This window comes from Equus asinus, chromosome 2 (assembly GCF_041296235.1).
Source record: "Equus asinus isolate D_3611 breed Donkey chromosome 2, EquAss-T2T_v2, whole genome shotgun sequence".
NCBI classification, from domain to species: Eukaryota; Metazoa; Chordata; class Mammalia; order Perissodactyla; family Equidae; genus Equus; species Equus asinus.
The window spans coordinates 29,457,667-29,473,186 of record NC_091791.1 but is presented as its reverse complement, the minus strand read 5'-3'; the positions used below and the strand labels follow the sequence as shown (position 1 = coordinate 29,473,186).

The 15,520-nt window shown below is 46.0% G+C and overlaps 1 protein-coding gene across 1 annotated transcript; it reads left to right on the top strand.

The window, feature by feature from the left end:
- The first annotated feature begins 3,123 nt into the window (after positions 1–3,123).
- Positions 3,124–13,314, top strand: HIF1AN (hypoxia inducible factor 1 subunit alpha inhibitor). The gene is made up of 8 exons (XM_014865728.3): positions 3,124–3,348; positions 3,625–3,875; positions 6,589–6,737; positions 8,636–8,781; positions 9,742–9,848; positions 10,263–10,326; positions 10,556–10,666; positions 11,521–13,314. The coding sequence occupies exons 1-8, from the start codon at positions 3,172–3,174 to the stop codon at positions 11,563–11,565; spliced, it is 1,050 nt and encodes a 349-aa protein (XP_014721214.1). The 5' UTR covers positions 3,124–3,171; the 3' UTR covers positions 11,566–13,314.
- Positions 13,315–15,520: the final 2,206 nt, after the last annotated feature.

The window sequence follows — 15,520 nt, the reverse complement described above, 5'->3', positions numbered from 1 at the left end:
ACTTATTGGCCATGGTATATCTTCTTTGGAGAAATGTCTATTCAAGTCCGTTGTCCATTTCTTAATTAGGTTGTCTTTTTTTTTTTTTTTAAAGATTTTATTTTTTCCTTTTTCTCCCCAAAGCCCCCCAGTACATAGTTGTATATTCTTCATTGTGGGTCCTTCTAGTTGTGGCATATGGGACGCTGCCTCAGCGTGGTTTGATGAGCAGTGCCATGTCTGCGCCCAGGATTCGAACCAACGAAACACTGGGCCGCCTGGAGTGGAGCGCGCGAACTTAACCACTCGGCCACGGGGCCAGCCCCTAGGTTGTCTTTTATTAAGTTGTAAGAGTTCTTTATGTATTCTAGATACAAATCCCTTATCAGATGTATGATTTGTAAGTATTTTCTCCCATTCTGTGGGTTGTCTTTTCACTTTCATGATGGTGTCCTTTGGGACCCCATTCTTATCCTGAAAGGTGTTTGAGTTTGTCAAAAGTTTTCTCTGTGTCTATTGAGATGATCATGTGATTTTTTCTTTTTTTAAATGGAGGTATCATTGATATATAACATTATATTAGTTTCAGGTAGACAACATAATGATTCGATATTTGTATATATTGTGAAATGATCACCACAGTAAGTCTACTTAACATCTGTCACCATACATAGTTACAAAATTTTTTCACTTGTGGTGAGAGCTTTTAAGTTTAGCAACTTTCACATATGTAATGCAATATTATTAACTATAATATGTTATACATAAATAATACACTGTGCTGTACATTACATCCCCATAACGTTTATTTTATAACTGCATGTTTGTGCCTTTTAACATTTTTTTTCTTCTATCAATTTGGTTAATTTTCAGATGTTGAACCAACCTTGCTTTCCTGGAATAAATCCTACTTGGTCATGGTACATAATCCTTTTTATGTGGTATAAATTTTGTTTACTAGTATTTTGTTGAGGATTTTTGCATCTATACTTACAAGGGATTTTTGTCTGTAGTTTCCTCTTCTTGTTTATGTCTTTGTTTCATTTTGATATCAGGGTAACACTGACTTCATAGAATGAGTTGGAGCCTTCCTCTTTTATTTTTTGGAAGAGTTTGTGAAGGATTGGTGTTAATACTTTTTTAAATGCCTGGTAGGATTCATCAGTGAATCCATCTAGTCCTGGGCTTTTCTTTGTGGAAAGTTTTTGGATCCCTAATTTAATCTCTTTACTTGTTATAAATCTATTCAAATTTTCTATTCTTAAATCAGTTATGATAGTTTGTGCCTTTCTAGGAATTTGTCTATTTCATCTAGGTTATATAATTTTTTTTTTAAAGATTTTATTTTTTCCTTTTTCTCCCCAAAGCCCCCCAGTACATAGTTGTATATTCTTCGTTGTGGGTCCTTCTAGTTGTGGCATATGGGACGCTGCCTCAGCGTGGTTTGATGAGCAGTGCCATGTCCGCGCCCAGGATTCGAACCAACGAAACACTGGGCCGCCTGCAGTGGAGCGCACGAACTTAACCACTCAGCCACGGGGCCAGCCCCAAGGTTATATAATTTTTTATAATACAACTGTTCATAGTATTCCCTTATACTTTTTTTTATTTTTGTGAAGTCAGTAGTAACATGCCTTCTTTCACTCCTGATTTTAGTAATATGAATCTTCTTGGTCTAATTTATTTTTAATTCCCAAGGTTACAAATATTCTTGTAAAAATTCAAACATTGCAGATAAAACTAAAGCCTTAATTGCGGCCACAGCCCCAAACCCTCCACAGAGGTAACCCCAATATCAGTTTTGCAGCATAGTTACTACGCAGCATAATTACATAGTTAAGCTAGTGTATTAGTTTCCTATTGCTGCATAGCAGATTACCATAAATTGAGCAGCCCAAAATAACACCAATTCATTATCTCAAACTTTCCATGAGTCCAGAGTCCAGGCACGGGCTAGCTGGGTCACAGCTCAGGGTCTCACCAGGCTGAAATCAAGGTATTTGTTGGGGCTGCTAACTCATCTGAGGCTCTGTGTCCTTTTCCAAGCTCAGCAGTTGTTGGCAGAATTCAGTTTCTCGCAGTTGTAGGACTAAGATCCCTCCTTTCTGGCTGGCTGTCAATCAGGAGCCTTTCTCAGCTCCTAGAGCCTACCCACCATTCTCTGCCACATAGCAGTTTGCTCCTTCACGGTCAACAGGAGAGCTTCTTCAGCTTCAAATCTCTCTGATTTCTGTCTCTGACCTCTAGACTCAGATTTAAAGAGCTGGAGTGATTAGGTCAGTCCCATCCAGGACTCTTCCTTTTGATTAACCCCCAGGAGAATCTCCTTTTGATTAACTCAAAGTGAACTGATTAAGGACCTTAATTACATTTTTGCCATATAATGTAACCTCATCGAAGGAGTGATCATATTTATAACTCCTGCCGTCATTCAAGGGGGAGAGTTACACAGGGCATGTACACCATGGGATGGAAATCTTTGGATCCATCTTAGAATTTGGCCTCCCACAGCCAGCCTAAGAATGGTCTAAGCAAGCAATAGAGGTAATTAATAGGACCTTTTATAACCAATATAAATTGTTTGAAAATGTAGGATGCTCATGGTTGGCCACTACTGATAACATTGGCCCCATGGCAAAAACATCTTCAAGTAGGAGAGAGGGTGACACAGGCAGAAAAATCAAATGATGCCAAACAAAAGAAAACCATCTTTGATTTTAAAAGAATTCAATTTGCCATATATCTTTTGCCTAGGCCTTCAGAACAACCTTTACGCAACGTTTATGGGACAATTGCTTTTCCTTCTGACTTCCTTAGGTAGGTCAAGAGTTTGCTTCTCTCCCTATCCATGAGTGTAAAGTTTAACGCCCCACTAAACCTTCCTCCTTCTTTGCCTCTTGTGTAGGCCTGGGCACACTGCGGCAGCAGCAGTATTTTGTGGATTGGTTAACCGAGTGATCACCTCTATTCAGTGGGACTAAAGGGGGACTAGCCGCCGGTCTTCAAGGGCAGAGCCTAGGGTGGCGAGCCGCAGGTCACCATTAGAAGGAGCTCCCCCAAGCTTCGGCTCCGCGTTCTTAGCGTCTCTGGACCGTTCTCTCGCGCAGCCCATCTCTATGGTTTTCGTTGTGTTTTTTTTCTCCGGAATAGGCGGAGCTTCCGGTTCCGGTGGGGCCGTCCCTAGCGGCGGAGATGGCGGCGACAGCGGCTGAGGCCGCGGCCTCGGGCTCTGGAGAACCCCGGGAGGAGGCCGAAGCCCTTGGCCCCGCCTGGGATGAGTCCCAACTGCGCAGTTATAGCTTCCCGACCCGGCCCATCCCGCGTCTGAGTCAGGGCGACCCTCGGGCGGAGGAGCTTATCGAGAATGAGGTAGGGGGCGGGGCCGCGTCTCAAGGGGGAGGGGGAAGGGACCAGGTTGGGAGGAGAGGTCAAAGGGAATGGTGATAGAGGTGGGGCGCTGGCAGGGCTGTGAACTAGGGCCTAAGGGGCGATGGAGAGGGAGGCCAGGAGAAGTGGGACTTGGGGGGTTCGTGTTAGCAGGAGAAACTATTTTGAAGTTGGCAAGTAGTTGGAATCATGGGACAAGAATCCCCCAGCTCCTTGGGACGACTTCATTTGTTCTCTTCATCTGGTGTTTTCTCTTAGGAGCCTGTAGTACTGACCGACACAAATCTTGTGTACCCTGCCCTGAAATGGGACCTGGAATACCTGCAAGAGAATATTGGCAACGGAGACTTCTCTGTGTACAGTGCCAGCACCCACAAGTTCTTGTACTATGATGAGAAGAAGATGGCTAATTTCCAGAACTTTAAGCCGAGGTCCAACAGGGAAGAAATGAAATTTCATGAGTTTGTTGAGAAACTGCAGAATGTACAGCAGCGAGGAGGGGAAGAGAGGTAAGTTCCCAGATCATGGTTTTCCATTGGATCTAGGACATCCATTTTCCTTTCCTGGACTTGTTTGAGGATATGGAGGAGTTGGGTGAGTTCTCTACCTTGAGGGATGAGGGAATGACTGGACTTGAGCTGTGACTCTGTGATTCATCATCTTCATAAAGTGAGAATCACAGTTGCCTGGCAGGGTGAGGTAGGGGAACGAATGAGTGAAGTTGTTTGGGTGAAAGCTGTGATGAAGCGGAAGACATAGGCCCTGTTCAAAATGAGAAGTCATTACTTGATTCTCTTGTTTCCATTTGGGAGGGCAGCCCCAGGGTTGCCAGATACTCTGATTTTTCAAGAGAAGCCAGAAATCAGAGTTTTTATTTAAAATTTGTTTGATTTTTAAATGTGGGCAGCTAATTCAAATTTTTGAAAATGCTGTAGGGGGCCAAACCAGAATATCTGTCGTTGGATTTAACTCTGAGATTGCTAGTTTGCAGCCTTTGTCCTAAAATATTCGGCTGGCTGGGGACAGTTCAAGCTGAAAAGTTGCAGAGTCTTTTGTGATTCTGGGGTGAAGGAGATCAGCATTCTCCAGCTTAGGCAAGATCAGATTAGAGGGGGGGTGGCATATTGATGTTCCACCTTGCAATGATGATAGCAAACACGAGACACACACGCGGGAGTGATCCTTCCTCTCTGCTTTTCTCCCTGTTTGTGAGGACTGTCTCTTACGTAGGTCCCAGACAGCTTTCAGTCCCACGTTAGAACATCGCCTCTAGGGAATTGCTTTCGCTGAGTACTTCATGGTGAATGGTCATCTCCGTCTCACATTTGGCCATCCCTGGGCTCCTCTCTAGTCACCTGCCTCAGTTCTCTTCCTGACTCTCTGTTAGCAGTATGTGGCTGAATGAAAGGATTTAAAATATCCTTTTTTTTTTTGGTCTTCCTGACACTTAGCAGTCGTCATAATGATAAGGCTTTGACCAAGAGAGTTTGTAAGATCTGAACTATGATTGATCTTTCTTTACGTCTTTTAAAGACTGGTTCTGTTGAATCATCTCATGCATTGATTTCCTCGAATTTAACAGCATGCGTACTCACATGCACACACCTCCAGTGTTGAGAGAGAGAGAGTGGTTTAAATGGTGCTGATGGAGTGTAATTCTGTTGAATGAATGTGTGCACTGGAATGAGTGTGAGATGAGACTCGTGAATCCTCTGGTTTCTCGATCACTTAAGTTTCTTGGTTCCTATGGTGAGAGCATTTCGCCTTCCTACGTATGAGCCATGAGTGTAGTCTGTACTTGATGGCTGATGGCAGGAAAATCTTTTACTGCGTACAACTGTTGCCCTACCATCTGACTTTAGCACCACCCAACTCCACTGTAAAATGGTACAGTTGGTTGTGATTCTGGGCTAAAGGCTATTAGGATCCTCTTTGAGCTATTTTGAGCAATTCTGGTTAAGGTATAACAGAAATGGCTCAGGTTCATGTTTGGGAGTGTTCCTGACTCTTTCAGAGTTAACTTGCAAATTTTTTGTATGAACATGTATTTTATAATCTCTGGGGAGAGTCAAAAGGTTGCATTCGAGTCTGGAGGGTTCCATGTCCCCAGAAGGTAGCTAGTATTTCCAGCTTATCAAGTTTTCTAATTAATGTTGCCTTAAACATTATGATTCTGGGCACTGAGATGCCTTCGAGCCTTTTGAAGTAGTCTTCTCAGGACCAGGACAGGAGTGCTTCTGTCTCTTTTCTTCTGGTTTGCGCCCTGACTAATAGCTTTTGTGAGGCTTGTTCAAGTGTGTCTGGGTTCTCATATCCCTTCAGTAACTTCTGACGTTCCTGAGACGTTTTAGGAGCCCTGGACTTGCAGAGAGCCTGATGAGGTGTCTTCTTTCCTCTGTAGAAGGCTGCTACAGATAGGTGGTTGAGTCAGTTAAGATAAACTAGGCTTCGTGCCAGAGCTCAGCGACTTGAAACAACAAACGTTTATTTCCATGCTACACGCCCATCGTGGTGCACCTGGAGGCTCTGCTCTTAGATCATCTTTTTCACTTTGGGACCCACGTTGCCCCAGCAGCTACCATCTGAAACTTTGCACTTGTTGTTGCAGATGGAAAGAGATGTGTTGGTAGTATGTTCTAGTTCTTAAAATAACAGTTCGGAAGCAACATAATCTCTTCTTTGCGCATTTCATTAGCCAAAGCAAGTTAAATAAGCAAGCCTGGCTTCCAGAGGATACGGAGGAATAACTCTTCCTCTGAACAGGGAGAGAGCTAGCTCTTGGTGAAGAGTAACGTATGTACCCCAGTGGCTACCGAGGGCCAAAGGGGATGTCTTGGACCCTGAGAGTCTCTGGGACAAGGCTGATTCATCACTCTAGGGTCTATGGATAAGCTTTAAGGAATCTATGAAATTGTGTGAAAGTTCTGTGTGTGTGTGCATTTTTATGGGGAGTCTTCCTTACATCCTTAAAGAATTCATCCTGTTACCCAGAAAAGGTTAAGAATCACTTTTTAAAACAAAATGTTTGGTGCTGAACAGAACTCAAAGAAGAGTACGTAAGGATTCAGTTCTGTGAGAATTCGTGTTGGTTAAAATTCCCATGACTGTATCTGCTCTCTGTGGGAGATGCTGGTGTGGGTCTGAGTTTGGATTTCCAGGTGTGGGGAGGCCATGCCAGGAACTGTGTACATGCACTAATGATTCTCTTCTTGGGGAACGTAGGTTGTATCTGCAGCAAACACTCAATGACACTGTGGGCAGGAAGATTGTCATGGACTTCTTGGGTTTTAACTGGAACTGGATTAATAAGCAACAGGGAAAGCGTGGCTGGGGGCAGCTGACCTCCAACCTGCTGCTCATCGGCATGGAAGGTAAGAAATCTTTCGGAAAGCAGCATGGCTTGGAGTCATACAACCTGATTTCTAATCCTGTCTCTGCTACTTATTCACTCCATGACTTTGAACAAGTCGCATAGCTTTGTTAAGCCTCAGCCTCCTCATCTGTAAGAGAACAGGATAATAATCCTATAAATAGCTATGAAGATTAAATGAGATAATGTGTGTTATGTCTTTAAGCTAGTTTCATGCACTCTAAAAAGAAAGTTCCCTTTTCCTTTCCTTAGCTGCTGTGTGAGTACGTATGCTCAGATATTAGGGATCTCTCTAAAATACTGCTTATCTCTATTGGATCTCTCTGTACTCACAAGATTTTTGTGCCAGTAGAAGAGGGAAACTTATTTTTCCAATATAAGTTGAACCTTACCTTTTGAATAGATAATGCATTCATGGGGTTACATTTAAAAGGTATAAATAGACATTTAGTGGTAAATGTCTCTTCCACTCCTATTTCCCAGCCTCCCAGTTTCCCTCCCTGGAGGCATCACATGTTATAAGTTGCTTGCATATTCTGCTAGAGGATTTTATGCGTGCACAGGGAAATATGTAAATATGTTCTGTTGGTTTTTCTTCTTTTGAATAAAAGGAGAAGCCTTTAAACTCCAGCCAGGAGAAGGAGAGCTACTTACCGGCCAGGGTCATTGCCTCGTAGTTATTTTTTATTTCTGGCACCAGTTCACTGCCAGGCCCATAGTAGGTACTTAGTAAGTGGCAAATAAATTGGATTGAACAAGGAAGCAGAATAATTATTCACTGTCATTCACCACTGGGCTCTGAAGTCTCTTCTCCCCCTTGATTGTCCTTTCTTCAGATTTGGATCCTTTGCTGCCAGTATCAGTAAAGGTTTCCAGCAGTGCAGGTTATGAATTAGATAATGTGCCCCTTTGAAACCAACTCTTGGTCACCTGCCAGGGGCCACTTCTGGTTTACTTGACTGAGTTTTTCTGTTGCCTTCCTGTCCTGTGGTGGAGTGTAGGGAAGTGGATCCCTCAGGTAGAGAGGAGAGAGCAAATCTCTTTTGAGGATGCATGTGGACTCTCAGCGCTTAATAAGGCAGCTGTCCTGGCCCACCCAGGCTGACCTGGGGAATATTGTCTAAACTCTATATGCTGCAGAGGGCCCTTCAGCTCTCAAGGATTGTGCAAAGGATAAACAACAGAGGCAGCCCCAGTTATAAGGAATAGATGGAGCATGCACTAGGGCAGAACTAAGTCAAGATGGCTTTTAAAATAATTTGCCTTAAGAAAATATACCACACTCTTCAGGAATCTGATATCCCTCTCTGCAATGAGAATCAATAGCCCCAGTTGCTCTAAAGAAGTGTTGCATCCCACAGGTGTGTTGAAGTGGGAGCAAAGATTGAAAATCTTTGAGCTCCAGAAGAGCTACCCAAAGCAAGTACATATTCATACAATTTAACATGACTGATTAATTCTATCAAAGAAGATCATGCATGCCTTGTTGATAACAGTCATTTCACTTGTTTCTAACTATTGTTTTGTTGCGCTTGAATTCTTGGCATGGTCACGAAAAGTACAAGAATATACAGTATATTCCTTTGCCAGACTTGTGAGTATGGTTTTAATGTGCTATTGCTTCCAGTAAGGGCAGCAGCCATCATTTAAGAAAGTCTACTTTGCTTATTGGTGGTGAACCCTTAGCCAGTGATGGTTGCTAGACTTATTACCCATTAAAAGTGTAACACCTCATTTGCTGAGTGTTGTAATTGCAGTCTCCCTGATTCTGCTTGAAATTTTGATGCGGAACCCTTAGCTGGGAGGGCAGGCCGGGTTTCTCTCCAGCACTGGTGCCGCTGTTCCAGCCTGTGCAATAAAGCCACTGCTCTAAATAAGAAAATATCTTTCTTCCTACAGGAAATGTGACACCTGCTCACTATGATGAGCAGCAGAACTTCTTTGCTCAGATAAAAGGCTACAAGCGATGCATTTTATTCCCTCCGGATCAGTTTGAGTGCCTCTACCCATATCCTGTGCATCACCCATGTGACAGACAGAGCCAGGTGAGCTTGTGTGGTCTGAGGAGGGTATAGAACTCTTGGGACCCAAGGCTAGCGTGTCTTTCCCCTTCCCTGTGGTGGTCTGCCAGGTTTGGACAAACTCAGAGGATAATTTCACAGTGTAGCTCACATATTCCAGGCCCATGTGGTGGTCCCCAGATGATTATAAGCATAGTCATGTGCCGCATAATGACGTTTCAGTCAACAATGGACTGCATATATGACAGTGGTCTTGTAAGATTAGTACCATATAGCCTAGGTGTGTAGTAGGCTACACCATCTAGGTTTGTGTAAGTACACGCTATCGTGTCCGCACAACGATGAAATCACCTAATAATGCATTTCTCAGATGTATCCCTGTCGTTAAGTGATGCATGACTGTGTAAATTGCCTCATAGAGCTAATTCTGGTGCTGACCCCATCGCTGATGCTGGTAGGCTCTGGTTATCTTGTTTGATTGGAATACAAGTTCATGGAGCAAGATGTGTATGTCTCCATTAGATTTAGTAATTGTTTTCTTTTGTTATGGAGGCTACTTTTTGATAAGGAGAAGGGTGAGTAGAATTAAGATACGTTGCTTAATGTTTTTTCTGGATCTAAGTGACGTATATGGTTACTTTGTGGCCAACCAGAGAGGTCTTTTCCTTTCTTGAGGAGAAAGCTGCCTACCTACCTCATGTAGGAGTCTTTGCTGGTTTGAATGTTTGTTTGGGAGAAAGTTTCTGAAGGTTTGGGTGAAGGAGGAGTCCTAATTCCTCATATCTACAGGCCATGAGTAGATTTTCTGACCTGCAAGCTGTGATGACTGCTTCTGACCTCAGGAGCACTGAGGCCTAGGATTCTTTATCACTTAACATTTGAGCTTTTAAGTCATCTTTCTTTGACTGCCAAAGTAACTAGCATATAGTAGTTACTGATAAAAATTTGGTGATTGATTTTTTTTCTTTCTCTTGAACCTCTTAGGTGGACTTTGACAATCCCGACTACGAGAGGTTCCCCAATTTCCAGAACGTGGTTGGTTACGAAACAGTGGTTGGCCCTGGTGATGTTCTTTACATCCCAATGTACTGGTGAGGAGGGGCTAAGACTAGGGGCTTCTTGGGACTTTTCTTTCCCATCCCCTGGAAAGCCTTTTCTGTGTCCCTTCTTCTGAGTTGTGGCAGCGTTGGTTTTACATGAGCTACAGGAGGGTTGGCATATCCAAATGTGAGCCTACTGAACATGAGGGAAGTGCAACCCTGTCTCTAGGACAAGATGAGAATTGCTCAAGTCCAAAGATGTCCCAGAGACTGGAGGCTGGAGAAAGTGTTCTTGGCTCTTTGGTACTTGGAGACTGAACACTGCCTCAGCCCCAAGGGTGTGTTTGACGAGATGAGTGTAAAGATACTGTCTTCATTAATTCCCTTAGCTGGACTCTGCCCAGTTTCCATCCCTCCCTCTGAAAAGTATTGGTGGCCAACAGGAGCCTGTTTATTTTCTTGCAGGTGGCATCACATAGAGTCATTACTAAATGGGGGGATTACCATCACTGTGAACTTCTGGTATAAGGTGACTATGGGTTTTTCCCCAGATGGGACTGGGGTGAGGTAGGTGCAATAAATTATTTGGGGGTGGAGTGGGGAAGTAGGCTATCTCTGGAAGTGATTCCCAGGTCTTCAGGGAGATGAGGAGGGATAGGGTTGAACTGGGTGTTTTAGGAGGAAGGATGGTGCTAGGAACGGGGTGACACTGAAGCCTTCTGCTGAAGGCATTTCCTGAGCTGCTGCTTCCTTTGCAGGGGGCCCCCACCCCTAAGAGAATTGAATATCCTCTCAAAGCCCATCAGAAAGTGGCCATAATGAGAAACATTGAGAAGATGCTTGGAGAGGCCTTGGGGAACCCACAAGAGGTATGTGGCTGCTCCAAAGTCACACTTCTGTGGCTCAGTGGGTAGAGTGACTAGGGAAAGTCAGGATGGGTGTCACATTCTCTATAGCTCTTCTGTTTCAGTATCTGGTGTCCTCTCTCTCCATAGAGGTTATGGGTATGTGTGGAAAATCCTTGTTTTCTGGTGAGAGCTGGTCTTGACTGGCGGATCAATTATAATCTGTTCCATGCTAGTGGTAATGTTCCCCATGGGGCTGGTGTGCCAGCTGGGGACCCCTGTGGGGATTCTTCTGGAACAGGAAACAAGCAGTAAAGCGTCTCCTCACACTCTCCCTGCTGTGCCCAGGCTGCTCTAGGTAATGTTGAGATCTCCTTCCCACACAGGTGTGCCAGTGGCCTATGGGGTAAATGGGGCAGGTTTGTATTTGTAATGCTCTTGCCTCTGTCCTGTGGCTAGCCTCAGCATCCAGCAGACCTGTGGGATTGGGAGATGGCACCAGCCCCAGTTGCAGGTGACCTTTTCAGGATATAGAGGCATTTAATGTTCTTAAGGCACATTTAAGGAACATGCAGACAGACGCTCTTGGGTGTTTGGGAATTGTTAGCTCCTCTGACCTTCTGTCTGTCTGTTTAAGGCTGCTTACAGATAGAGGGTATTGTGAGAGGGCGGTAATACAAGGTGGACCCAGAGGAGAGGGCAATGCCCCAGAATACTGGGTTGACCTCCAGGAAGAGAATTGGCTAGAGGGTTTACAAGACTGAATGGAAACCTTGTCCCTGCTCTTGGCTGGACATTGAACATCTCCAGACACACCTCTTCCAGCTCCAGGGCCAGGGGACAGGCAGTTCTGACTGGCTCCTCATGTCTCTTCACAGGTGGGGCCCTTGTTGAACACAATGATCAAGGGCCGATACAACTAGCCTGCTGGGAGTCGAGGCCTCCTTCCAGGCGACTGCTAGCCCGTCCACACCGCTTCATTGATGAGGACAGGAGACTTCAAGCGCTAGTATTGCACGCTGCACTTAATGGACTGGACTCTTGCCATGGCCCTGGAGGCAGGTGTTTAGGGCAAGGCAGGGTAGTCGGCACCCCACTCCCATTTGGAGGGACTTCGTACCCTTGCCTCTGTGCCCCAGCATCCTCTCTCTCTGCCCCCCTAAAGTCCTGCATTCAGTGTGTGGAGTCCCAGCTTCTGGTTGTCATCATGTCTGCGTGTGTGAGTCTGTCAACCTCGAGGTGTGCGTGCACACATGTGTGTATCTGTCCCTTGCTCCCTCCCTCCGGGTCAGGGTGCCACTTCTGGCTCTCAGCCCTATCTCCTACACCCTCAGTGCCTCAGCCTGAGAGAAAGGAGATGCTCTTGGACGCCCACTACACCTGGGCTGCAGGGCCAGAGCTGTCCTGACCATTGGGTCCGTCTGCCTCCTTCCGGTTTTCACAGAGTCCAGCTCTAGGCTGGGCGGGAATGGCTGCTGGGACTCTAATGGGGAGAGTGAGAGGGAGGCTTGCCTTTGAGAGCCTAGATAGCTTCCTCTGAGAGTGAATTCGACAGGGTTCCAACTTGGACCTTCAAGCTCAAGCCATACATAGAAAAGAGCCTTGGGACACAAGAACCAAGGATTGTGCTTAAGTTCCAAATTATAGGCACATACAGCTTCTCTTTCAGCACCAGCTCTTGCTCCCTGTGCCAGGTACCAAGGGAGTCCTAGCAGTGGCTTCTCTAGGTTCTAGGAGTGCAAGCCTCTGGGGATGTGTGTGCAAATGTGTCCACACTGGCCTGCCTCTGTGCTTACCAAGTTTCTCCACTGCTTAACCTTACGCCGTGGGACGTATAGTGGGAGTGGCAGGGCAGTACCGCCTGACCTAGCCTAAAGCTTTTAAACTCAGTTTTAGCCATTGGATGTTGGTCAGGTCTCACTGCAGCCTGCCTGAGGCAGACTGGCTAGAACCTCCAGGTCCTATGACCCGCCCTGCCCAGGTCACATCCTCCACGTCTGCAGAGCTTCCTGGCTGAGTAGACGATGTGGGGTGAAGCTTAGGCAGCTGACGCACCACCTGTCATCCACCTCATGGCAAGGGCAAAACTGTAGCCTTGCCTCTTAAAGCCAGCACCTACCCCAGACCCCGCTGTACTGTTCCACAAACACCCTCAAAAGTCAGGGCAATGGGTGGAGCACGGAAGAGGAATTTCCTTTTCTGTTCGTAGCTACTCGTGGGAACCCCTCTCAGGACTGCAGCTTACAGCTGGGCAGCTGTGCACTGCACAACTCAAAGGGCCATCATTCACATCTGTTCAGTAGAAGTGGGGCCCCTGGAATTGGGCACTGTGGTGGCTCTGTGTCTTCTCACCTCCACTCCCATCTCCATGCCCCTTCTCTCTGGAAGGAAAGAGGAGTTGGAAGTCTCTGGGTTTATTTTCTCTTTTTTTTGCCAAAGGTTTACTTCCAGTGTCTGAGCTACAGCTCTTAGCCCCGAATCTCGGTTTACAGTTTCAGTGCACTGATGGACTGAGAGGATGTGTGTATGCATGTGCACACCTGTGTGTGTATTTTGGGGAGGGGTGTTTATTTTTAGTCCCCCATTCTGGGGTTCTCTGATGTAGTGTGGGTGTGCAAACACGGTACCTTCTCAAGTGTAGTTCTTTCAAATATAGCCAATGCTGGACAATGTGACTGCAGTGATCTCCATCCTCCGTCCCTGGGGCAAGAGGAGCACGGCAGAGAAAACAAGGCACACGGCGGAGCAACTTGACCACAGTCACACTTTGAAAGATAGCAGATTATTTTCATTCTCCTCAGCAGATCTGCTGCATTCCTGGCTCAGCCCTCACAGATGTGGGTGATGTGCGCAGGGAGGCGTGTGCCACTCAGCTAATCCTTGCTGGGTGCTGTGCTGACATAGGTCTGACCTAAGGTGACTGAGTGGGAGGGCCCTTCACAGGATTGGTCCTGATCCTTGGGTGATATAATAGTGACCCCTGGTTATTAGACACCCAACATGGGCCTAGTGTTTTTATCTTTGTTCCTCACTATCTTGCAAGGTGGGTGTTCTCATTTTACAACTGAAGAAATGGGCTCGGAGAGAGTGAGTGATAGTGGCAATCAGGATTCAAACCTCACTCTGTTTGGCTACAAACCCCCTGCTGCTCCTTTTCCACCAGGCTGTTGATTGTCCTTCCTTACCTTCTCCCTTGTACTGCAGGCCGTCCTCAGGTCTCACCCCACTGGGCGATGTTTGGTGCAGGCAGGCTTAGCCCAAGAGGGTGCAGAAGATACAGCTCAGGCTAAAGACTTGGGGAAACTGCTGGGAAGCCATGTTAGGAGTTAAGAGTGCTGGAAGGAGCTATGGGAAAATGAGTTCTGGATCCCATTGCCTTACTTGTGTGTCATGGAATAGGTCCCATAACTTCTCCCAGCATGCGTCTGCATCTATAGAATTGAAGATGTAGTTCTAGATGATCACTAAGAACCTTGATTCATGTTCTGCTGCCTCCTTTTCCCCCAAGGAAGAGATCAGGGCTCTTCCCTTCACTTACTGGGTTAGGGCTATTCAGGCTCAAATTCTACTTGCAACAGAGGAAACATCTCTGCTCTGTTGTTTACTCCTGTCCTCGCTGACAGCATAGAGCCAGACACACCCAGGGAAGGTGGGGGGTTAGGCCTGTATGGAGGTCAGCCACGTTGCAAGCTCCCATTTTTACCCCAGCAGGTACAAAGGAAACTACTGTTTTGTGAAGTCAAATATTTGTTGGGGGGTTGGAGTTTGGGGGATGGAGGAGGGGCTGTTCTGGGCATCAGTTGAGCAGATGCCCAGGATGCCTGGGGGAGACCAGCTTCCCCTACAAATCAGAGCTCTAAATTACAAGGTTTTTACCAACGTGAACAGTTGGGAGAAGTCGTCTGCTCTCATTTGCGTAATGGTTTCTGTCACTGGTGATTAGACACAGGATGAAGGAAAAGAAATTTGACAATTAGGAATGAGCGATCATTAATCTGAATCTGTTAGGAGACAGAGAAGGGAAGGATCCTTATCAGTGGGCCAGCCCAGTGTGGGGAGACCCTCCCTCTGCCCCCCAGAGACTCTTGAGCCACACACTTTCATTGTTCCCTCAGGCGGGCTGAGCTGGTATTTCTTCACGAAGGCTAGGTGGGCCCAGTTCCCAGCCTGAGGTAGATACAGGAACAGACATCTACAGGCATGAGCCAACAGAGAGGTGAATGTCAAATGCAAGCGATAGGGCAAACAATAACAATAGAATAGTTTTGACATGTGTATGCTGTTTGTAGAAAATGTTTTTGTAATCAACACTCCACATAACCACCTGTGACGAGTATTTATTAGATTCCAATGTTGCAAGGTGCAGAGAAAACCTGGTCTTTATCCTCCAGGAGCTCCTGCTTAGTTGGAGAAGAAACCACACAAAACCACCAGAGGTTATGAAGCCATGTATCATGCATACTGAGGACTAGATTCGAGACTGTTGAGAGAGGAGGAAGATCACTTGAAAGCAAAGCTCTACCTCCGGGCTCCTTCAAGCCCCTGGGCTCCTCAGGGAGGACCTCTTCACCCGAGGCCTCCCAGCGATGTTGCTTTTTCCCCCTGTCAATTCAACTGTAGTTACGTGGAGGGCACTGAGGCCTCTTGCCCAGGTGTGTGGCAAGTGATGAGATTAACCAGCAGGCTGAGTCTTAAGGTGTGGAGAGTCCCAACCTGGATCTTCCCAGATCTCTTGAGTTACTTCTCATCCCTCTGTCTCCTCACATTTCAAGGATGATATTAATTTGCACCGGTTGGTATTTTTTCCTCAGTTTTGTGAGTTGTATCTGGTGGGTTCCTTAGATCAGAGGCTCCCTCAAGGGTTGGGGGCAGGGGTGT

What these genes read in the sequence shown, in the direction of transcription:
- HIF1AN (XM_014865728.3), top strand. Translation starts at nt 3,172, where the DNA reads ATGGCGGCGACAGCGGCTGAGGCCGCGGCCTCGGGCTCTGGAGAACCC. An exon ending in GCTGCTCATCGGCATGGAAG is followed by an intron (nt 6,738 to 8,635) that starts GTAAGAAATCTT and finishes TTCTTCCTACAG; the next exon opens with GAAATGTGACACCTGCTCAC. An exon ending in CATGTGACAGACAGAGCCAG is followed by an intron (nt 8,782 to 9,741) that starts GTGAGCTTGTGT and finishes TGAACCTCTTAG; the next exon opens with GTGGACTTTGACAATCCCGA.